Source organism: Carassius carassius, chromosome 45, assembly GCF_963082965.1.
Source record: "Carassius carassius chromosome 45, fCarCar2.1, whole genome shotgun sequence".
Classification (NCBI taxonomy): Eukaryota; Metazoa; Chordata; class Actinopteri; order Cypriniformes; family Cyprinidae; genus Carassius; species Carassius carassius.
Window position 1 is genome coordinate 21,998,777 of NC_081799.1, and position 24,738 is coordinate 22,023,514.

At 33.3% G+C, this 24,738-nt stretch overlaps 1 protein-coding gene and 1 long non-coding RNA gene across 2 annotated transcripts in view; one reads left to right on the forward strand and one right to left on the reverse strand.

Moving 5' to 3' along the window:
- LOC132127533 (uncharacterized) overlaps positions 1-22,675 on the forward strand; it is a 38,685-nt gene extending 16,010 nt beyond the window's left edge. The window contains exons 2-4 of the long non-coding RNA XR_009427537.1: positions 11,628-11,725; positions 20,702-21,329; positions 21,808-22,675. This is a non-coding gene — a long non-coding RNA (uncharacterized LOC132127533). The remainder of the gene's footprint in view (positions 1-11,627; positions 11,726-20,701; positions 21,330-21,807) is intronic.
- Positions 8,790-24,738, reverse strand: part of LOC132127532 (EGF-like repeat and discoidin I-like domain-containing protein 3) — a 32,941-nt gene continuing 16,992 nt past the window's right edge. Inside the window, exons 5-11 of the mRNA XM_059539438.1 lie at positions 24,361-24,474; positions 20,708-20,889; positions 17,156-17,311; positions 16,253-16,397; positions 15,989-16,173; positions 11,955-12,110; positions 8,790-10,310 (exon numbers count right to left, since the gene is read on the reverse strand). Of these exons, the coding sequence (XP_059395421.1) occupies positions 10,161-10,310; positions 11,955-12,110; positions 15,989-16,173; positions 16,253-16,397; positions 17,156-17,311; positions 20,708-20,889; positions 24,361-24,474 (1,088 nt within the window). The 3' untranslated portion in view covers positions 8,790-10,160. The remainder of the gene's footprint in view (positions 10,311-11,954; positions 12,111-15,988; positions 16,174-16,252; positions 16,398-17,155; positions 17,312-20,707; positions 20,890-24,360; positions 24,475-24,738) is intronic.

Here is a 24,738-nt window from a genome sequence, read left to right on the forward strand (position 1 = left end):
TAACAAAAGTAGCTTTTTTTTACTTATATCTCACGATTATTTATATATGGTGAATTCAGGTTAATTTGTAAATTTTTATCTATCAACTTAATGGCCAAACGTTTATCTGAATTTAACTGTAAGAATATATATAGAAATAATTAATACATGTTTCTTGTCAAGAAGGACATAAATCATAACATGCTTCTTATTGAAATATCATTTTTATGCTCTACACAAGACAGAAATGCATAATGAATACATGTTTGCAAGGACATGAGGGTGAGTAAATGATGACAGAATTTCATTGCTTTGTAAACTCTGACTTTAAATATAATATTTGTTTTACTTCTGTTTTCCATCATTGTTAATATCCTTCGCAAACACACTCTCTAAGGACACTTTGCTCATTATGTCTAGATGGTTTAAAAGGTATTTAATAATCTAAAATCACATAAATATCCTCTCTGCAGGTAACCAGATTTGGTCAAAATGAAAAATTATGGTTGAAATAAATGTTTGGATAGAATTTGGAAAGCATGCAGTTTTAATTCCAGCCTAATTTGGTAAAAATCTCAAAATGCCATTGTTTTACCCAGATAAAGCTCTCTTGAATAACTTCATGGCATAAAGATAAGGTTGCAACTCTATGTTTAGTGATTTAATTCAGCACAGTTTCTTGGAGAGTTCTGGCAGCATTAGGACATTCAATTTTTTTTCACCTGAAGACATTTTTAGCTTTAGAAGGAAACTTTCACCCAGCTGGTTTCCATGACAGCCTTCTTTCAGTAAATGTTTAAGAGGTAACTACAAAACAAGGATTAATGCAGAATAATTCCATTCTGAACTTACAATAAGATTGTATGAATAACAAATTTGTCATTCATAATTCATAATGTAGCAGGATACCCAGTGTAACAGTAATCACATATGTTTATCTGTTGCAACATAGTATCAGCTTTACACCTATGTTTGAAATAATCAGTATTTATTTATTTTGGACAGAAAAAAAAACATATTTTTATTAAATCTATGTGCATCTTCCACATTTTTCTGTTGTGTTTTCTCAAGGTGTTTTCAGACTTATCTGCTCTTAAATGACATGTAAATAACTGTAAAACATACATTGTTTATCAATATTGTTATTTTATTAAAGTATTTATGAACATTTATATGAATGCATAAGGGAAAGTGTGTATTTAGGATGATGAAACTATAAACTGGAAGTGGGTGGTTTTTGGCCAGAATACACTATGTTGACTACATTTCATGCCAGAAATCTGGCTGTGCGAGACTAGATCCAACACACTGGTCTTATGTCATCAAGACAGCTAATTCTCTGACCACTAGACAAAATGTGAAAATATGACATTCCATAGATTTTTCAGTACTCGCATCACTTCTGTGTCCAAAAAAACAAAACATAGGGAAATTGTTGTTTTGGGTCAAGGTATGTCGTGTTCATTTTAAAGCATTTTTTCTGTGCCCACAGGCAAAAGTTGGCACAGGCGTAAGTAGAGGGCCATATACACAAGAGAATGCAAACGCTGAGCCTGTAAAAGTTCATTCCACAGGGAGATGAACTGACCACTTCTCTGTGAGGTTTATTGACTCTGGCATACAACCAATTGCATTATACCTCATTCCAATCTATGTCGTATCCAAAGAAATTATTGGCTGTTTTAGGCAGTTTAGATTACAGAAAATACAAACACAGGACTTTATTGGTTACAACCATCCAAAACAACCTATTAATCACATAGCAAAATAGTTTGAATTGAAAATAGGTTGCATGGAATAGTCTGGTATTGGTGAGACAACTTTTGCAAGAGCAAACAAAAATGCACAAAATCTCCGAAAATGCACAAATCTTGTTGTTTCTTATTATTTCTGCAACTCGTTTATACACAACATTGGCAATGATATAATCTTGCTGGATTTGTTGAGTATCCTATACTTTTTGAATTGGCCTGCTTATATAATTCTCTAATTGTATTTCAGACGCAAATATTTAAATGGATGGATCAGCCAAATTGTAAACATTTTTAAGTTTCCAAAGGATTTGTCTTCTGTCAATCAGTGATTCTTGCCTGAAAAAAATGCTGTGAAGTGTACTAGGCTTGAAGTGAAATGAGGTGCCATTTAGGATGATTTACTTCTATGGTTCTTACTGAATTTGTTCTCTACACATTTCTGCCACTAGCATAATTTAAATATTTATGTAATGATAAGATCCATCTTCTCAAAATTCTTCTACATTTCCCCTTTTGTGTTCCAATGTCACAAGGAGTATAAATGAGAGAAGTTTCTTTTTTGCCTAAGCTGTTCTTTTTAAGGCTGCTCTCAGTAATTAAACAGCACGACACATCTGACAGTTTTAAAGCAGATCCAATTGGAGTTCATCACCTCTCACAACTGTCCACAAAAAAGCGGAAAGACCAAAAAACATTTGACATTCCTTTATGCCTGAACTTCACATGTGCTGTTTTTGGGATGCACGCTTGAGAGCCGCTGCTGTTTACAATCAGCACACACAAAGACACCTTTCTGCTGCATTCACACCTCACAGAAAGAAACACATTCCGTTGCTTTTGAGGTTTTTTCTGTGTTTCTCAGAGGCACGTTGCAGAGGTTTACTCTTAGAAAGCCGTTACTGTATGCTGGCTACAAGGTCTGATTCATTTTAGAAAACCGAGCTGTGAGGAATTTCGCAGCGCAGCTCCCTGAGGTCGACGGTTTACTTTCTTCCTCGCCTGCTGAAATTGCTAAGGAGTTCAAGAAGCTGTCAGAAATCTTTGTAGGCTCTTGGGGTCAGATAATCATATCATTTCGTAAATACCTGTTACAGTAGTGGCAGGAATGTGTAAAGAGCAAATTTGGAGGTAAATCATCACATGTGGCATCTAATGTCACTTAAAGATCCAATTTGCTGCCTTTTATTGGGCAGTGATTGGCAGAAGACCGTCATTACGTAAACCTGTAGCAGAAAGTCCTCAGTAGAACAGACACGTGGCAGCAATCTGGGTTAAATTTCATGGCTCCAGGCCACAATGGTCAAATAGGAAGTGGCTTCCGGTCAGAGAGAATGAAACACTTTTGTGTGTGTTTACTGTTGCTTTACTGCTCTGTCCTGTGTCTGCTGTTGCTCATCCCATGTCTTCACCAGCACATTTTGACTTCTTACACTTTAAGATAGCAAAATGATCAGAGAAAAATGTCTTCAAACTGTTTGTGATTGCTCTAATTGTGTGGCTTGTTGTGGAGAGGTGCTCATTCCTGAGTGATCACTGCTAGGTCACAGCTTTAACTTTTGAATTGTTTTATTATTATTATTATTACTACTATCTTTAGTGTAAAGTGTAAAAGCATAATTCTGTCATCTTAGAGTGTGAATTAGGGTTACTCTTGTTCGTTACAGTTCCTCTGGCAAGGATGTGGTTGTTCCGAGACTTTTACATGGAAGTAGAACTACACAGAACTTCTGCTGATTTTTCATGTTAATTGCTTTCGGTAGGCAGCAGTTTTCCAGTGGACACACCCATTAATACAGACTACACAGAAACTAGCCCAGTCAAACGGCTCCGCTAACACACGCCCCAAAATCAACATTCTGCCACTGGATGCCATGAACAGCCTATTTGTCCTGATTTCCGCGCTGAGCTAAAGTTGGCTGAACGCGTGTTAGGAAACATTCCTTGGGGGGGGGGGATGGGGGGGGGGTGTTTCGAGAGCCACGAGACACACAGACAACATCCACTGCTACGAGACATTCTTTCTTTATAATAGCTCAGGTTTTCTTAAGCTAATGTACAGAGAGTAAAATTGTCCTAAAGTCAGTATGAATCACAATGTTGTCACAGTGGATTAGTTTTTCCTGTGTTTCTCCAAAATGTCATTAGTGATGCTGGCTATCAGTGCTATTCTTAGTATATTTGAGGATACCACTCTAGTTTTTTTGTTTATTTACATTTTAGTTGAATTTTTATTGTTTTTTATGTTATTTTAGCTTAGCTAGTTTTATTGTTTTACAATTTATATTAAATTGAGTTATTTAAGTTGATTATTCAAGTTAAACTAAATGAAAATGAGATATGTAGAGAAAATGTACTTTATCATTGTGGCGAGTGGGGCGGGGCCGAGGGACGTGGGAACAAGGAGTGAGGCCGGCAATGATTGGGGAATCAGTGACACCTGCGACCCACTGCCGGTCTCGAGTCCCACGTAGGAGATGGAAGGATATAAAACTGGAGCGACGACAGTGAAGGACGAGAGAGGACCAGGCCTGGACTTTTAGTTGTGTTTTGGTTTTTATTTGAGCGCACCAGTCGTCCGTGAGGGGCTGGTGCGCTGTTTTGTGTTTATTTTGTATTATTAAAATGTTATTTGATTGTCCGCCGGTTCCCGCCTCCTTCTTGCCGATGATTACGAAGATTTAATTCATTACAATCATTTTTATTTAACTTTGTAAATATATCTATAGTGTTTCCCCCTTTTCTAGTTATATAAATAACTATAACTATAACTAATATATATATATATATATATATATATATATATATATATATACCCTATATACATTTTTTATTTCTGTTTAAGTTTTATTGGTATTTTAGTGTATTAAGTTAAACGAAAAAAATGTCCTTTGTTAACCAGTTGAAATAAAAATAAGTGTTTTTTATATATATATTTTATATCATTTTATGATTGTATCTTTTATTTTATTTCATAATAGTTTTAGTAAATTTGTATGTTTTTGTCATTTGTAATATTGTTTAATTTTTTTTATGTTTATAATATTTTGCCGCCTTTTAGTTTTAGGGTTAAAAACATTCATGTAGATTCTATAAATATTAATTTCAGTTTTAGTTATTTAGGAATACATTAAACTAAAAAAGAGAGAGAGAGAGATAAATGTTTCCTTGGTAACCAGCTGAAAAAAAACATTTTTTTTTTGTAGCATATTACATTTTTTCACTTCCACTTGTTTTATATATATATATATATATATGTATATACTTGTTCACTTGTTATATATATATATGTATGTATGTATGTATGTGTGTGTGTGTGTGTGTGTGTTTTATATAGCATACAATTTTTGCCAGACAAACTGTGAACAATCACCTAGTAACGCCACAGAAACCACTCAAAACATATTAGAAATGTATTAGCATACCTTCAGCTTTAACAAATCGGTGAGTTTAGCAGGCATTCTGTGAGTTTGTAATTAATATATTAACGTTTCATGTTAGAAAGTTTCGGATCTGAGATCACTTCTTCTTTTTCTCGCGCTCTGTTTGTTCTTTATCAGTTCTTTATCTTTAAAACAAATCCAGCAGGTCTCAGTGAATCTATTGTCTGGCTGCTGATTTGAAGTGGGCTCTTTCTTGACCAAAGGGCCTCTTTGTTTTCACAGAAGCCTCTGTCCCTACTTCCTGTTGACACAAGATGAATCTCCATCACATCCTGTCTCCAGTGTTGGTGCCTGGTGTTCGCTGTCTGATTGACAGCTGAATGAATGAAGCCAAATCTATCTTCTCTAACAGAGACATGACTGTTTCCCGTCAGCGGACGTGACAACATTCAACTCGATATGACAGTATCCTAATATTCCTTAGTGTTCAAACACTATTATTCGGACACTTTAATATATAAAAGTGTCCGAATAATAGTGTTTGAACACTAAGGAATATTAGGATACTGTCATATCGAGTTGAATATATATTTATTTATTTATTTATTTATAACATACCTCACCTGTGCAGTTGAAAACTATCAGTGTTAATGTAGTGTAATAAATATGAACCGCCCTAAAACTCCCAGTAGAGGGCAGTCGTGTTCTTTGCTGCAATTGACATCGATCACCACGAGAGGGCGACATTAACGCAATTTTTAGCCTGCTGTCATTATTGTAGTAGCACAAGTGACTCAAATAACTGTTTACTAATAAACCAAAGTGCTTATTATTAATTATAATAATAATATAGTCTTGATAGAGAAATGTGGTTAATAAATAAATATAGAAGATGATAAGTAAAATGTAGTTAATAAGTAAATAATAAAACTGCCTTGGTGTACAACTCGGTGTTATTTTAGTATCACTTATATATGGTTTTTGTCAATATTTAGGTATTATTTTTATTTTATTTATTTTAAAAACATCTTTAAACGTTTATACTTTTTTATTATGTTTTAGTTTTTAGTTATTTAGGTTTATTTAGGTTAGTAATTCACGTTGAAAATGAAAAAAAAAATTTTAGGAAATAAAATAGCTTTTATACATATTTTTTTTTATCACTTCATGTTTTTATATTTTCTGTTTTTATTTTAATTTCACTTTTTAATATTATGTTGTGTGTTTTTGTAATTGGTTTTGGTTTGTTTATTTATTTTATATATGTTGTTTTTAAGTTTTAGATTTTAGTTTTCTTAGTTTAGTACTTCAACATGAAAATAAGACATGTTGTCTAGCTGAAATAAAATACATTTAGCAATTAACTGAAATGCAAAGTTTTTTTTATGGTTTAGTTTGTTACTAATAATAATTCTGGCGCAACATTCAATTGAATAGATCAGCACAATTTATATAGTTGTTATACATTGTGTTCAAATAATTTTTTAATTGAAAAGTTCAATAACTAAATCATGCTATTCAAAATTTCAACCCAGTTTTTCTTGCATCCTCTGTTTTGTTGATTAAATAAGGTTGAATAAAGCATTATTTACTTTTGATAACTTCACACTTAATTTGCTATGTTATTTTTATGCTTCATTCTTTTCTTGTTTGCAAAGTTATTTCCAGAGCTGCTTATGTGGTTCAGACAGTGATGGAGATGCTAGTGAGGCCTGGTCTCTGAGGAACCGGCCTCTTTCGACATGATTTACAGGCTAAAATTTACGCTTGCTCCTGCAGCACTCAGCATTCACTCATGATTTCACAGACACTGGGGTCATTTTATCAAACAGATTAGAACAGCAGCACAGATCATTTAGTCTAAAGAGAAATGTTTGTGTTAAGATCTGATCTGATACTAAACTCTCTCTCAGGACAAACTCTCCATGAGATCCCTGGGAGAGTTAACCGAGATTCTAAAGAGGGTTCTTTTAAGATTTTATTTTAAAGTGGATTACCTGGATGAAATCAGATCTACCAGTTTCTAGTCCACCTGACTGACCATCCAAACCAGCTTGGACCAGCTGTTGACCAGTAAACAGCTTGGACCTATGCAAAACTAGCTTTATCTAGAAATACAAATTGTGCCATGATAGTCATCTGAAAATTGAAGTGCAAATGTGCAAAGATGCAAATCAATATGACTGTCAGCATGTTAAAATGCTAAAAACAAAGACTCATTAACACCTGAAGACTACACTCGTCTTCATTCACCTGCAAACATAATCAGAGACTTTGACTTTATCTACACGAGCAAAGCGACGATGCAAAGATAAAACAACACGATCACACAGAATGTGTGGTTCTTTCAGTTCTCAACTGTAATGGACCGAGGTTAAAATGAATTCATAAGGTTTCTGAAGCAATTAGACGCGCAGTTATCTCCCAGGCTCTTCCTCTCAGCCGAAGCAAATGAAAAATGTATGAGCCAATCTTCTTCTGCATCTCCTGATAATGTCACCAGTAAGAAAGCACACCACGGCTCTCTAAAGTCCCACGCTGAAAGCTCAGAAACATCTGATGCTTTGCTAAATCACCTCACCCGAGCTCTGTAATTTAAATTCACTGAGATCATTTTCAACTTTTTTCCCCCACAATTTTAAAGGTCACATAAGGCATCAGTTTTTGCATAAATGGCTGTTGTAGAATAGAGAGGTTTATTTAGACAGTCTAAAATTATTAGCAGTGATGTTTGTTAATTAAAACAAACTGAAAAAATAAATAAATTGAAAAACAAAAAAATGTTTTTGAAGAAAGAAGAAAGAAATGTTGCAACTATCTAAAACAAATATGTTTAAATATAAATTTACTACAAATATAAATATATTAAACTTATAAACAATTGTATGCTGTAGATCACATACATTATGGTGATAGTTACTCTAATCTTTCTGAATCTGAAGTTTCGCAGAATATGCATATAACTTTCCCATGCATATGTTTAGAAATTTAAGGGATTGTGTGTTCAAGGTCAGGCTGTGTGCTTGCTGTGGTTATTGAAGTATGCAAAGTGAAAACATCAGCGAAAACAGAATAAAGCAGCAACTAAATGTCCTTTTTATTCAGACTCAGTGGATAAAGAAGTGTAACTCCCCAGAATGGTCTCACGGTTTGATTTTTATTGTTAAAATGACCATTAAGAGTTCTATAATATGATAGTCCAGTATAATCAGGTCTGTTCAATAACTGTCCAGTGAATACAGCAATGAAATAGAAAGCTAGTATAGATAAGATTATACCAAACTGCTCTTGCGTTAAACTGAATTGTATTTACAGGTTTTCAAAAACACTACAAAAGAAGGAAAGAAAGAAAAAGATTGTTGGTTTATTCTCACTTATTCAAGTTAAAGTCAACATGAAACTCAGCGTAAAACCCATTTGATGTCTGTATTGCGACACATTTTGAGTCAAACGGTACAGAATTGATTTCATCCATCAGGAACTGATTTCATTTTGATTGCATGTTAACTTTAAGTTGTTTCTGTTGACTGTGGATATATATGAAATACTGAAGTAATTCTACCTGCAGATGTATGTAGGAGAGAGTGGGGTAATATGTGTCACCCCTAATCTGGCAAACGGCATCGTTTTTTGTAGAATATTGATAAGCTGTAAAAAAATATTTTTAATATTAACTCTGTTTTGGGGGTGGTTTGTAAAAAAAAAAAAAAAAAAGTCAAAATACCCTTTGACATTACACAGGTTACCCCTAACATGGGGCAACTGAACCTCTATTATTAGACACTTATTCCTTATTTCAGTCAACATCCTGAAATATAATTATAAGTATTAAGGTGTGGTCATTAGCAATATTGTGCAGCAAAAAAGGTTCATTTTCTATTGTCAGTACAGTCATAAAAATATATTAAAAAAAATGTTTTATTCATTTGAAATACACAGTTATAACATAAACTAATAAATTTCTTGAAATGTCAAATTTCTCCACTCAAAGAAATCATGGCATGGCTTATTATTAACTATTGCATCTATCTGATTTCATTTAAATAATCATATTTTCAAAATGCCTTTATTCAAATTGCTTAGAATCAGTTTTCATTTGTTCATTAAGAAATCAAGTGAATTTGCTCACTTAAAAAGTATGTACATGAATAAAAAATTAGCTAGCTGTAAAAACAAGCAATTTAACATTAATGAGATTGAAACCAATTGATTTTATTGACGATAAATGTATAAACCTGGTTTTTGTGTTTTTCAGGTTTTTTATATTAAAACTGTGCGATCCAAATGGTTGGAAATTTTAGTTAGAATACATAAATCAATACAAATTTAGTTTAGTAGTGTGGCCAATGTGAAAACGCACTTAAATCATAGTGGGGAAATTTTTGGCCCTCTGGCAAAATTCCCAGTTGTGGATTTTACCCCACAGAAAAATAGTTAAACACCTATAGATCTGATGACAAACTGCAGTGTGTGATTATAATAAAGAGAATGATATCATGCATTGGGTGGATGCTAATATAATTAACATTATTGTTTTCGTTATAGTTATCTATCTTGGTGTGAACAAGCCTTTAGTCTCAAGTCTGTTTCATTCCAAGTGAAGATATACGGCACAGTTTACCCCACTCTCCTATACTTCTCATTCATTGATTTTGCATGATTGAATTTGAATAAATTACAAATGACAACATTTAGTAGTTAATATACATAAATTTATAAGAATAGCAACAACAGTTCTCAGCTCCTCCCAATATTCATAAATCATATACTTGAACTATTCTATCGTGTGACCTTTGACCTGAGTGAATTCAGTTGACCCATTTCTGATAATACTCTAAAATAAAGTAGTCAGTTGTACAGTGACAATAACATTTGTAAACCATCATAAGTTGTGGCAAATTCCAGAGAAAAAAACAAACAAACAAAATCCATTCAAAGTCATCACATTTTTGATCTTTCATTTTTGAATCAGGCCTAACAGCATCCTTGAAAGATCACCATTAGAAATGCAATTTTTACACAGTCTGTCATACAGTGTGCCGCAGTCTCACTGTTCCTCCGGACACCCCAGAAGCTCCGCCCTCATAGTGATGCGTCTGTACCACGACCACGGAAGAATCCGGATGAATCGGGCGTAGATCGGTGGATCTAACACATTCTTTCTGTGTGTTTCGTTGTCAAAGTTTCCTTGGAAGATCTGTCAATGACAGAAGGACAATGCGTAATTAAAAAAAATGCTGAATCAGGTGTTCTAAAGTCATTTAAAAGTGCACAATAATGTGGCGGTAAAATAGGCCGTATAAAGCAGATGTGTGGCTTTCAAACACGCTTAACTTGAGCTCTTTTATTGGCACTTGTTAAAGGACATCGTTCACAGATTATTCCTCTGAGAGAATATATTCCCGTAGACTGTTTCTTATCAGCGCTGTCAGAATAGATCACCCAGCCAACACCATTAACAACCCCCAACCACTACACTGTGTGTGTGTGTGTGTGTGTGTGTGTGTGTGTGTGTGTGTGTGTGTGTGTGTGTGTGTACAAAAACTGTGCCTACGTGTGTTGTGGGAGCAGGGAAAGGGCTATGAGAGGAAAAGATCCTCATCATGTGACTGAAAAAAAGTGAAAGGGGAACATTCACTAACAAATGAAAATTTAGAAAAGTCCACCAAAAATTCACCCACACTAGTAAATCTGTATGACTTATTAGCTTTAGTAATAAACAACAATATTGGCCTAAGCTACCATTTTCAAATGGATCTTTTTAATGTTTTTAAATGTCTCTTATGCTCACCCAGGCTGCATTTATTTGATTGAAGACATAACTTTAATAATAAAGTAAACAAAAAAGTAATAATGTAAAATATTATTACAATTAAAACAAATCTGTTGTAAATTGTAATATAATTTAAAATGTAATGTATTCCTGTGATCAAAGCTGAATTTCCAGCCTCATTACTCCAGTCTTCAGTGTCACATGATCTTCAGAAATCATTCTAATGTACTGATTTGCTGCTCAAGAAACATTTATAATTATCAACAACACTGAAAGCAGCTGTGCCACATAATATTTTTGTGGAAACCATGATATATATATTCAGCAAGGATCAATTACACTGATTAAAGTGACAGTAAAGACATTTATGATTTTAAAAAAAAGATTTCCATTCCAAATAAACAATCCTATATATATATATATATATATATATATATAGGATTGTTTATTTGGAATGGAAATCTTTTTTTTTTAAATCATAAATGTCTTTACTGTCACTTTAATCAGTGTAATTGATCCTTGCTGAATAAAATAATTTCAAAAAAAAATAATAATAATTACTGATCCCAAACTCTTATGTATTTATATATTTATTATGTATCGATATATTGATGCATATAAATGAAAATGTACCACATAGCAACACTGGCAGCCATGTGCAACACCAGCTTCAGTCTAGTTATATCTGACTAATGGATGTTGAATTTTAAATCGAAATAACTGTCTCTCTTTTCTCCATAGAAGGACTCCTTGCTGAGGTTTGTGTCAGAGGAAAGCTTTGGTCTTGTGAGCTGCTGCTGCTCCGGATGGAAAGCATGGAGGTGATTCTTCAGCTGGAGGTGGGACATTGTCATAAAAATGCTGAGAGGTTGAAATGTTTCTCACGGCTAATGCTGATGTCATGTCCTTTACGGAGTCTGTGTGAGAAGCTCCATCTATTCCTTACAATCAGTAGGGTGATTTATATATTTATTATATTACTTTAGAATACTTTGTAAATACTTAATACTTTCATAAAAAAATGACATCATCTCCCTCAAATGTTTATGTACACAGCAAGTGTCCTACCTTATCCTTCTGTTGTTTCTCATCCTGATATATGAGCCATTTCTCTCCATCATTACTGAATGCCACTTTGTAGGAACCGACAAACTGCACATGCCCAAAATCTTTGGCTCCTTGGGTGATAATTCCTGTGATTTTGGTGGTAATCAGCAAATCCATCTGGTGATAATGAGAGAGAGAGTTTTGTGATGAAAGCAGCAGATAATGCATTCAAGGCCACATATATTACTGTTGAAGTACATTTTACATCCTCCACAAAAAAAACAAAAAAAAAAACAATTATTATTTTGAATGGCAGTTCATGGAAAAAATTATGTAAGCCAGTTTCTGCCACAGAATAAAATAAATAAAAAGATAATTGTGACTTTTTTCTCGCAATTCTGTGTTTATATCACAATTTTGCATTGCAAGAAATAAAGAATTCAGACTTACTTTCTCAGAATTGCTAATCTGAGGTTATATTATAATTCTAACTTTTTTCTAAGAATTCTGGGTTTACATCTTGCAATTTTGTGTTTATATCTCACAATTATTAAATAAAAAATTATAATTTGTGACTTTTTATCTCACACTTCTGACTTTTTCTCACAATGACATTTCGCCCCTTTTCTCACAAAGACCCGCCCCTTCGTCACTTTTGCTGTGTCCAACAAGCCATGGTACTCATGTTCTCACACTGGGATAAATACATCACAGAGCCAAGAGCAAACTGACAAAGTGCTGACAGACAAGACAAGCAAATATGAAACATAATGTCAGTTCTCTTTGTCATTTTGTTTTTAGAAATTCAAACAATAAGTACCATTTTGTGTTTTTTTAATGTGTCATGACAGATCATTGCAGCGCCTCAGTTCAAGTGGCACATGAACCGATCATCTCTTTCTCCATTTTAAATGTTATATAATTTAATGTTTCTGGAATACCTTATTTGATAACATTTATGCACTGAAAAAAAAATTGGTGTAGAAATAATTTTTACTCAGGAATTGTTAGTAAATGCCACAAATAATTAGACGGAAATGGCAAATAACAAATTTAATTAAATAATAAAATTGAAGCAGAAAGTTTCTTGTAAAACTTACTCCAGTAATCTTTGTTTTTATTTACAACTTTGAAAAATCGCTTTTTACAGCGTAGATAATTCATATTAAACAATAATATTCAGGCATATTATTCAAATCTACAGCTGTTTAATGAGTATTTGTATTTAGTTTGCTATTTTCTGAAAGGGACACAACTGTGCAGTCAGTACAGGCTCTCTCTCTCTCTCTCTCTCTCTCTCTCTCTCTCTCTCTCTCTCTCTCTCGCTATATTATTCTTTCATGAGGACTCGGGTTCTGCTTTCTGATCTGGACCGACGTGAGCGGCATTCACAGCAGCTCTGCAATCTCAGAGGAGCATTTGAGCGGCTGGGCTCGGCTCTACAAGTGTGCAGGTGTAATATAATATATACATTAGCCTGTTCTCTCAGATCCAATTTCTCGATCTCAGTTCAGTGGCAGCAGACTCAGCCATTTAATGACATCACGGCGCTCGGGTCTGAGAACAAGCTCAGATTTACAGTCAGTTATAACAGCAAACAATCAGCAGCCCACCGGTTTAGTTAGATTAGTGATGTTGGCGGTACAGTAGTTAACCTCAGCCTCACCTGTGTGGGTGTATATGCAGAAATTAAAGATTATCCTGCAGTGCATTGAATGCATGAGGTTGAATGTATTTAGCCTATGTGGCATGGAAAATCGTATACTGAGTAAGGATGATGCCATATGACATATCCTACCATCCTACCTGTGTCAAATCAGCCCATTTGGAGCCCTAAATGATCCCACTGGCTGAAACAGCTTTTGTGATATATGGTATAACCTATTTGGTGCCCAATTAGAAATCCCAAAATCACCACATAAATATTCTCTGGTTGTCTTAACAATAATACTGTTATTTTTAACTTACGCAGAGTCTGAACCTGAACAGAAAAGTTTCTACAGCTTTACTTAGTCGTGAATATTTAATGACGCAAGCTCAAATTGTTCATGATTTGTCGTCTGTTGCTAAATAACTCGGCATATTATTCAAGCACCTTTGGCATCGCCTTTTCAGAGCAGAGCTTCAAAAAAAGGATTAATAGTGTTCTTAACTCTGGGTTAAAAATGATGATAACCCGGAATTAAACACAGCAAGAAAAGCCTTGTATTGTAGCTTGCTGATCTATTTAGTCTTTTTGAAACATAATCAATCAATAATTATTTATTTATAAATAGGTAAAAAACACTTGAAACTGGTCTGAGTTGGTTTGCTGGTCTCCCAGCCAGGTCTGTGGCCTGGTTTTAGAGGAGATTTAGGCGCTAGTTGGTTGGGCTGGGATACAATATAAAAAAATCTAATCCAGGTTTTGATTTTCAAAGATTTATTATAAAAAAAAATATATTTTTCTTCTAAATCCATGATAGTTTTTTTTTTTTAAATGCAATAAATCCATTGACTCATATGAAAGTTATTTTTCATATTGAAATTGATGAAAATACACAACATAGTACGTTGATCCACAGCCTCTGAACTTGGTCATTACTAATCTTATACACAGGCACTACACTAAAAATACATTCATCAGTCATCGCTTCCAGCATGAATTCAACCGGTCATCTTCTTAATGCTATAAATTAATTACAGCAATAAAATAAAATTTCATCATGAACAAGAACATGAACAACAATATCACATTAGACCACAGAAATTCCTAAATGACATGTCGTTTACATTCACCTTCCAAAAGTCCATTCATCTTTGCCATGTTACATTCATTTAGTTGACCAGTGCTATTAACAAAACATAAATGGCATTAATAAAAACAGTAACACTGACAAGCTACGCAATATTATGTTCATATAGCGTAGCTTGTCAGTCTAAGGCTCAGTGTATTAAATGCATCTGAATCATTTCCATCTGAAAGAAGATGATGGAGATTTACCGGTACTATTAATCACAGAAACGGCTTTACTGAAGAGATGCACATGACAGTCACTGCGATTTATCGTGCATCCCTTGTTTGTTGATCACAAAGTAGATGAGGAAAACTAGGATGCCAGGTGCATTCAAAGTGCCGTCATTACTGTCTATAATGCGTGGAAAGCTGCACTGTGATTGACTGAGTGGATATATACTGGAAAAAAGGGAGACTGATGTTGGTTGGGGTAAAAAAAAAAAAAAGGGAGAAAACATGACATAATAACTCTGCGAATATTGCATTTTTGCATAAAATGAATACTGATTTTGGCGGAAACTCAATAAAAATGTTTATAAAAAAAGACATTTATTGTGTTTTAGAACCAAACTCTTCATATATATATATATATATATATATATATATACAGTATATATATACAGTATATATATATATATATATATATATATATATATACAGTGTATGTATATATATATATATATACACAGTGTTTATATGTATATATATATATACAGTGTATATATATATATATATATATATATACACAGTGTTTATATATATACAGTATATATATATATATATATATATATATATATATATATATATATATTACTGTTCAAAAGCTTGGGGTTAGTATGATGGAGTCTCTTTTACGCACCAAGGCTGCGTTTATTTGATGAAAAATACAGTAAAAATGGTTTTGTTGTTTGTTTCTAACTGAATATATTTAGAAATGTAATTTATTCCTCTGATGCGAAGCTGTTTTTTTTAGCATCATTTCTCAAGTCTTCAGTGTCACATGATCCTTCAGAAATCATTCTGATAGGCTGATTTGATGCTTAAGAAACATTTCTTATTATTAATGTTGAAAACATTTATGCTGCTTGATATTTTTGTGAAAACCGTGATCTATTTTTGATGAATAGAAAGTTCAAAAGAACAGCATATTTGAAATAGAAATCTTTTATAACATTATAAATGTCTGAGAGCATAAATACTGCCACTAATAAAAGAATAAATCTCTAAAAAGAAAACTTACCCACGAACCTTTGAACTACACATTTCATATCTGTCTCACCTGCAGCCATTGGGATTGGTCATTATGGGCTGATGTCCATGCGTTGACCTTGCCCTGTTTGTCCAGTCTGGCCTTGGATGGTTCCCAGGAGAACATGTCCATGTTCAGGGTCTGAAACACACTGGAGGAGCTGATCTGATAGTCCTGGATGTGTCCGGTCTTCATCCCCATGGGCTCTGAGCATCCTGAAAAATACAATCACAAGAGTCAACAATATTGTAACTTACTGTCGGAGACAAATACAGCATGCTTCAAAACACAGACCTGTGAGCTCACAGCCCAGGAGCTCCATTCGTAGTGTGCAGTGCTTCCTACAGACTTGTGGGTAAATGCGGATGTACTGCGCTTCGATTGGTGGACTGAAGGAGTTGGCTGAGGGGGCATTATTATCAGTATTTCCAGTGAATATCTGCAGTAAAATAACATAAAACTTGCTATTACAAAAATTGCATAAAAAATTAAAAATATATACCTGTACACTACCTATTATCAAGATTTTATTCAACAAGGATGCATTAAATTGATAAAAATTGAACACTGCAAAAGAAATGTTCAATGCAATGCAATGCATATCAGCCTCTTAGATTGATTCCAAAAGGATCATGTGACACTGAAGACTGGAGTAATGATGCTGAAAATTCTGCATTTCATCCAAGGAATAAACTGTAATTTAAAATATATTCAAATGGAAAACAGATATTTTACATTTTAATAATATTTCAAAATATTACTGTTTCTCCTTATTTTTTTAAAATATAATAAATGCAGCCTTGGTGAGCATGAGAGACTTCTTTCTTTAAAAACATAAAAAAATCGTAACGACCCCAAAAGTTTGAACGATAGCGTATTTTAATTATTTATTACTATATTATTTTAATGTAAACTCAAATCATTATGTACATGTATTTATCATTATTGTAAAACATGAACTAGCTGCTCTAGACTTCAAGAAACTATAATAAATGCTACATATAAGTAATAAAGTAGTTCGCATCCACATTACAAGAAGATTTCTTGCAGATTTCTAAAACAGCTGAGTATGACTGATAAAAATAAAAACTGGAAAGAGGGGCGAGTTGGCAGAGAACTTCTTAAGCGAACAGTTAACAGTTAACTTAATTTCTCATCTCTCATCTCATCTGGAACGAATGGCATGCCCTGTCTTACCATGTCCTCATCCGTGTCCTTGACTTTAAACATGCTCCAGGCCTTCCCGTCGTCGCTATACGCCACTTTATATGATTTCACATATTCTGGGCTTCCGATTCGCTTGGCACCCTGTGTTATCAGTCCGGTCACCCTCATTCTCCGCTGTAGATTTATCTGTGAGGGGACAGCACAAAATCGATGGCCTTAGCTCACAAGATGAACGAGCGAAACCTTGTGGGCTGTAGAGTCATAATTTGACCCTATCAGAAATTGCTGTGGTAAAGACAATGATGGCCATGCATCTGGAGAGGGGTTCTGTGGAGGTTATGTGTATGTGTGTGTGTATGTGTGTATATATATATATATATATATATATATATATATATATATATATATATATATATATTAGTGCTGTCAAATGATTAATCATGTTTAATCACATCCAAAATAAATGATACATATGTGTGTGTGTATATACTCTGTATATTTATTATGTATATATAAATACTAGGGGTGGAACAGTTCTTTTTCACGGTTCGGTTTATTTCACAGTTTTAGAGTCGCAGTTTCAGTACAGTTCGGTATGTGCTATGTTTATGGAAAAACAATACTTTCAAATAAATAAAAAAATTCTAACTACAAGCAACAGCACAAATAAATACAATAAAGATACAAATAAAATAAATGGTGATTTTCAGGTTTTTTTTTAGGTAGATCTAGCATTTGGGGGAAGTCATGGCGTAGTGGTTAGAGAGTTTGACTCCTAATCCTACGGTTGTGGGTTCAAGTCTCATGCTGGCAATACCACGACTGAGGTGCCCTTGAACAAGGCATCGAACCACCAACTGCTCCCCGGACACCGCAGCATAAATGGGTGTTCACTGCACTTTGGATGGGTTAAATGCAGAGCACAAATTTTGAGTATGGGTCACCATACTTGGCTGTATGTTTGTCACTTTCATTAGTTTTTAGGTACATAAATTGAATAAAGTAAATTAAAAAACAGCATTGTATATTGGACTTTACAAATTAAACATGATTCTTTGTTAAAGTTACATAAGCTTTTCAATCAAGAGCAGTAAGTGATTTATTTGTTGTTGCTGTTCGATTAATATAAAGACTATCACTTTAAGAGAATTCACTGATCCAGTGCACTAGTACAGTAGGCCAATGGTCAGCCGGGCATTTTGACAATTTCTGTGTGAATTTGTCCATTTAAATACAATACTTAATACTTAAGTATTAAGCTTAATATTTGCGTGCGTTCTGAGGTGCGGGTTTGCAAATCAATGCAAATTAAATGTATTTTTATATTATTATCATTATTATTATTATTTAAATGTTTCAGTAAATTTTTTACCAATTTAAATAATTTGTTTTAGATTTGACAATGACAATATGATCAATTTTTGAAAGCAAAATTTTACAAAACAATTTATATCACACTGTATCATGCTCAAAATATTACTACTTTCACTGTATTTTTAAACAAATAAATGCAGTTTTGGAAAGCATACAATTCCTTTTTTTAATAAAAACATTATTAAGACTCCAAACTTAATATAATAGTGTTTTTTAATTATTTTATATTAGATTATAATTGGAATTTTATAATTTAAACTCATATCATTATGTACATTTAGTTTTACTGTGTTCATAAAACCTGACGTCAAATTTATTTTATACATATTTTAATTATTATTTATTAAATAATTTAATTATATAATAATTAATATAAAATATTAAATTAAATAATTAGTTTTCGATACAACAATGAGTATAAAAGGCAATTATTTAATTTTAATAGCAAAATCTTTTATTTCACGTATAATAATGCTCAAAATATTACTGTTTTCCTGTGTGTTTGATTGATAACAAAAATTAAGAAATTTTTTTAAATGTTACTGACCCCAAACTTTTGAAAATAATTTATCATTTTATTTTGTATTATATTTTAAGTATTTACTATTGTCAAATTACAAGTTTAATTATAGAATTTAAACCAAAATTAATATGTACATTTATTTTCAAGACATTAACTCAAATACATTATATATATATATATATATATATATATATATATATATATATATATATATATGATATATATGATATATTAATATATATTAATCGCAATTAATCGCATCCAAAATAAAAGTTTTGTTTACATACTGTAATACATGTATGTGTAGGGTGTTTATATATTATATATATATATATAAATACACACACATACCGTATATCTTATGAAAATATTTACATGTATATACATTTAGATATTTATATTATTTTATTATATATAGCTATATTTAATATTTTTAAAAAAATTCATTAAATATATACATGTGTTTGTATTTATTTATACATAATAAATGTACACAGTACACAAACATAAACAAAAACATCTATTTTGGTTTTGACAGCACTAATATAATAATAATATATATATATATATATATATATATATATATATATATATATATATATATATACTTTTTTGTGATAATTTATATATATATATATATATCTATATATATATATATATATATGTATATATAATATATATCTATATATATATGTGAATATGTGTATATGTATACATGTATGTATGTATGTATGTATGTATGTATGTATGTATGTATGTATATATAGTGTTCCTGTAGCTCAATTGGTAGAGCATTGCGGGTTGGGGGTTTGATTCCCCGGGAACACATGATATGTAAAAATTGATAGCCTGAATGCAGTGTAAGTCACTTTGGATAAAAGCATCTGTTGAATGCATAAATTTAATTTATTTATTTAATTTGTACTTATTTATTTTAATAATTAGTTTTGGATTCAATATGATGACAATTTAAAAGCCAATCATTTAATTTTTTAAAAACAAAATGTTTGTCATGCTTAATTTTCTTTTTTATCATTATTATTATTATTTGGGGATCCTTGCCATCTAATCATTTGAAAATCCATGCTAGGTTGAAACCCCATCCAATGCAAAGACCAACTCTAAAGCAGCAGCAAGAACATCTGAAGACTAGACAAACAGGTAGCGCAGTTTTCCAGCAACAACTTGAGATCTTATTTAAAAGCATATGGACATCAAAGCCCTCTTTAATCTCAAAGGTACAAAATAGAATCAGGCGCACACAGGACGCCAGCAGAGCAAGGCCAGGATGCTGGTGTTGTTTGGGCATAACTGGTGGCAGTGTGCAGTTACCACTTAAGTCATTACAGAGGCTGTGAACATACTTTGTACACCCACACTGTTCTTTCTTTGTGTCTCCTAATGAAATCTCACACAGCCATGCCTTTAAAACTCCGAAAATCTCTAATGAGATTTGGCTCCTAGTATAAACTTATTACCGTTGGGTGTTTATGCTTTTCCTTGAAAGCTGTAGCTGTGTTGGATGGCTGGCACACAACTCTGAAGTAATGCTATAGTGATTTGTTAGTTGTTAGCAAGCATTGTTATTACTGTTTCTTTTATTCTACTCATGACTTGATATTAAATTATAAAAAAGTACAAAAGCTTCTTTTTCATTTAATGCAGTAAAAATGTTGCAGGATTACCTGAATCCATGGGTATCGATCACCCTCGGCTGCACTCCAGGCATTGACGAGGCCCTTCTTGTTAAGTCTGGCAAAGTACGGAAACCACTTCTGCAGGCCGAACAGAGCTCGATGTGTGGAGGAAGCTGTTACCTGCTGGTTCGAAATGATCCCCCCTTCCATCCCTAAAGGCCCAGAACATTCTGAGAGAACAGACAGAGAAAAAATATGTAAGAAAAAAACACATGTAACACCTCTTAAATATTCCCAGTTTAAAATATTGTTTTATTTATTGTTTAACTCTCATAGACAATTAAATGGAGAGATTTTGCTCAAGTAACCTTCTGAAATGCTTGTCCTCAGAGAAGTCCTGTATTCTCTAAAGAGAGTTTTAGGAAATATCTTAATAATGTCTCATATTTCAAATAAAGGTGAATAGTTATATATAAACTTAAATGTTTCATATTACTACTAAATGTTCACCTTGATTTTATAACGTCATAATCTTACTGTGTGCTAACAACTATCTCATTTGCAGGACCATTTAAATTTTTAAAACAAATATTGGTAACTATTCTGGCAGAGATTTTGTTTTATGGCTTGTTGCCGTCGTGTTGTGGAGATTTCATTGTGTGCTAATTTTGTTGTGTTGTGGCTTGCCTCCATTGTATTTCATAGATTTCATTGTGTGCTAATTTTGTTGTGTTGTGGCTTGCCTCCATTGTATTGCATAGATTTCATTGTGTGCTAATTTTGTTGTGTTGTGGCTTGCCTCCATTGTATTTCATAGATTTCATTGTGTGCTAATTTTGTTGTGTTGTGGCTTGTTTCTGTTGTGTTGTGGAGATTTCATTGTGTGCTAATTTTATTGTGTTGTGCTAATTTCGTTGTGTTGTGGCTTGTTTCCTTCGTGTTGTAGAGATTTTATTGTGTGCTAATTTCATTGTGTTGTGGAGGTTGCGTTGTGTGCTAATTTTGTTGTGTTGTAGAGATTTTGTTGTGTTGTGCTAATTTCATTGTGTTGTGGAGATTTCGTTGTGTGCTAATTTTATTGTGTTGTGGAGATTTCGTTGTGTTATGCTGATTTCGTTGTATTATGCTAATTTCATTGTGTTGTGGAGATTTTGTTGTGTTGTGCTAATTTCGTTGTGTTGTGGAGGTTTTGTTGTGTTATGCTAATTTCATTGTGTTGTAGAGATTTTGTTGTGTTGTGCTAATTTTGTTGTGTTGTGGAGATTTCGTTTGTGTTATGCTAATTTCATTGTGTTGTGTTGTGCTAATTTCGTTGTGTTGTGGAGATTTCGTTGTGTGCTAATTTTGTTGTGTTGTGGAGATTTCGTTGTGTTATGCTAATTTCATTGTGTTGTGGAGATTTCGTTGTGTTATGCTAATTTCATTGTGTTGTAGAGATTTTGTTGTGTTGTGCTAATTTCGTTGTGTTGTGGAGATTTTGTTGTGTTATGCTAATTTCATTGTGTTGTAGAGATTTTGTTGTGTTGTGCTAATTTTGTTGTGTTGTGGAGATTTCGTTGTGTTATGCTAATTTCATTGTGTTGTGTTGTGCTAATTTCGTTGTGTTGTGGAGATTTTATTGTATGCTAATTTCGTTGTGATGTAGAGATTTTGTTGTGTGCTAATTTCATTGTGTTGTAGAGATTTTGTTTTGTTGTGCTAATTTCGTTGTGTTGTGGAGGTTTCGTTGTGTGCTCATTTCGTTGTTTTGTGGAGATTTTGTTGTGTGCCAATTTAGTTGTGTAGCGGCTTGTTTCCATTGTGTTGTGCTAATTTCCTTGTGTTGTGGAGATTTTGTTGTGTTGTGCACAATTGCAGTGCACTGTGCATTGTGTAGTTCGATTTCTGAATGAATGATTTTTATAAATCAATTCTTACTGAATCAAAACACAACAGCGCCACCTGTGTAATTCGATTTCTAAAGGAATGATTCTTATGTGTCAGTTCTTTTTAGTAAAACAGAAAGCTCTACCAATTTAGTAGATTCTAGAACAAATTACTTTTCAGTTCATTTCAGTGAATCAATAATGTACAGATTATAAAAAATTAAAGCTTAATAATTTAAATATGTCTACATAGCTTGATTTGACATCATTTTAGTTGTCATTATTTCAGTATATTTAGTTAAACCATTCAAAAATGTGAAATGTTTTTTGGCAACAAGAAGAAATAAAAAACTTAGGTTTTTTTGTTTATTTTATTCTATTTCATTTTGTGTTTATTTCAAGTAACAAAAATGCATTTTTACGATTCTAGTTTTAGTTAATAACAGTATAAAAACCCAATAGGACTGCATATGCCACCTCTAAAAGATTTAAAAAATTTAATTAAATTAAAACTTTAAAAAGTAAACACAAAATGATGCAATAATTGATTTAATTAAAATTATCATTTAAATCATATAATTTGCAAAGTCTCCTGAACTATAAAATACTTTTTTTTCTTCTTAGAAATATTGTTAATAAGGGAAGATTAAACAATTCAAAGGAATACCACAAACGCAGTGTTCTTTGGTCTCGAGTGATAATATGATAACATTATTCTTGCTCCCGCTGGTTCTCGCCAGAGAATCCATATCGACCTCTGAAATGTCATCTTTCTCTGTTTTGTCCTCAAAAACATCTGGCAGGTCTGAAGTTTTGGATGCAATGTCCTTGGATTCGTCGATGGATATCTTGTCCTTGCTCTCACACACAGAGATGCTGTCTTCACTCTCGAAGCCTAAGATGTCTTCCCTAGTGTCATTGCTGTCATCGGTTCGTCCACCTGCAGATATGGCGCCCGCTCGCTGGTGCTCCGGGGAGAACATTAATGGAGTACTTGAACCATCTCCGCAGAACGACCGCATAGACCGGGGAGATTCGAAAAGGAGCCGCAGGCTGCTCAGACTTGCCCGTAGGGAGCTTCTGCTGCTGTGTTTGGACAGCATGATTGCAAATCAAACCTTGTTGAGGGGTGTAACTTTATATACGCTCCTCAGAGCCGTGTAAGTAAGAAAGCATGACAGCAATCTTGAACTAATTTAATTATATGTTCATAGATGTGTTAAAGGGATAGTTCACCCAAAAATGAAAAATGAACAGGGCATCCAAGATGTAGGTGACTTTGTTTCTTAAGTAGAACACAAACTGAGATGTTTAACTCAAACCGAAGAAACAAAGTCACCTACATGTTGCATGCCCTGGGGTTAAGCAGATAAACATAACATTTTCATTTTTGGGTCAACTATCCCTTTAAGATACTGCTGGGACATTCTTGTTTTGAGTCAGCACAAAAAATACCACCAAGCATGTCATAGTTACACAAGTATTGGTACCTCTCAGCATATGGCGAGTTAGGTTTCTGGCACACTTTCTGTAGACTATGAGTCTAGGAAATATTGCATGGACAAAAATAAGCAAAATAGAATCAGTTCCCCCTCCTGAATTTATGGAAATGACAGAAGGATTTCACCAGCGATGTGGTTCCCTACTCAATGTCATATTGGCCTCATTCACTCAAATTCTCCCAAAAAAGCGGTCGAAGGCAGATGGCTCCCATCCCCAAGCCAATACACGCTGAATCCAGTTTTAGTTTGCTCCTCAAGAAATGCCATGGTTTGATAGTGAATATTAAGCACATGGGTTAAATTAAATGAGGTGATGAAGTCGATTCACACTTACTGTACTGACAGTTCCGCCCCATGTATTCACTGGGACACTGGCAGGTGTAGTTTGCTCGCAGGTCTGTGCAGCTGCCTCCATTTTTGCATGGATTTTTCTCACACTCGTTAACATCTGAAAACACAAGCAGACATTCACAGACACATCTGGTAATTATTAAATGCGACAACCTGGAAAAAGCTACAAAAGGTCAAATATTGTTTCTCATTATGGGTGATTTTTCCACAGAGATGAAAAACCTCTCTACTATCATACTAGTTTACATCAAAGGGTGCTTATTTATTTTGCATTAATACCGAGGGGGGGATATATAATTTTTTAAGTGTTACACATGAGACTTTGATTATTCTTTATGTTTTAAGTATCAATAATTCTGTC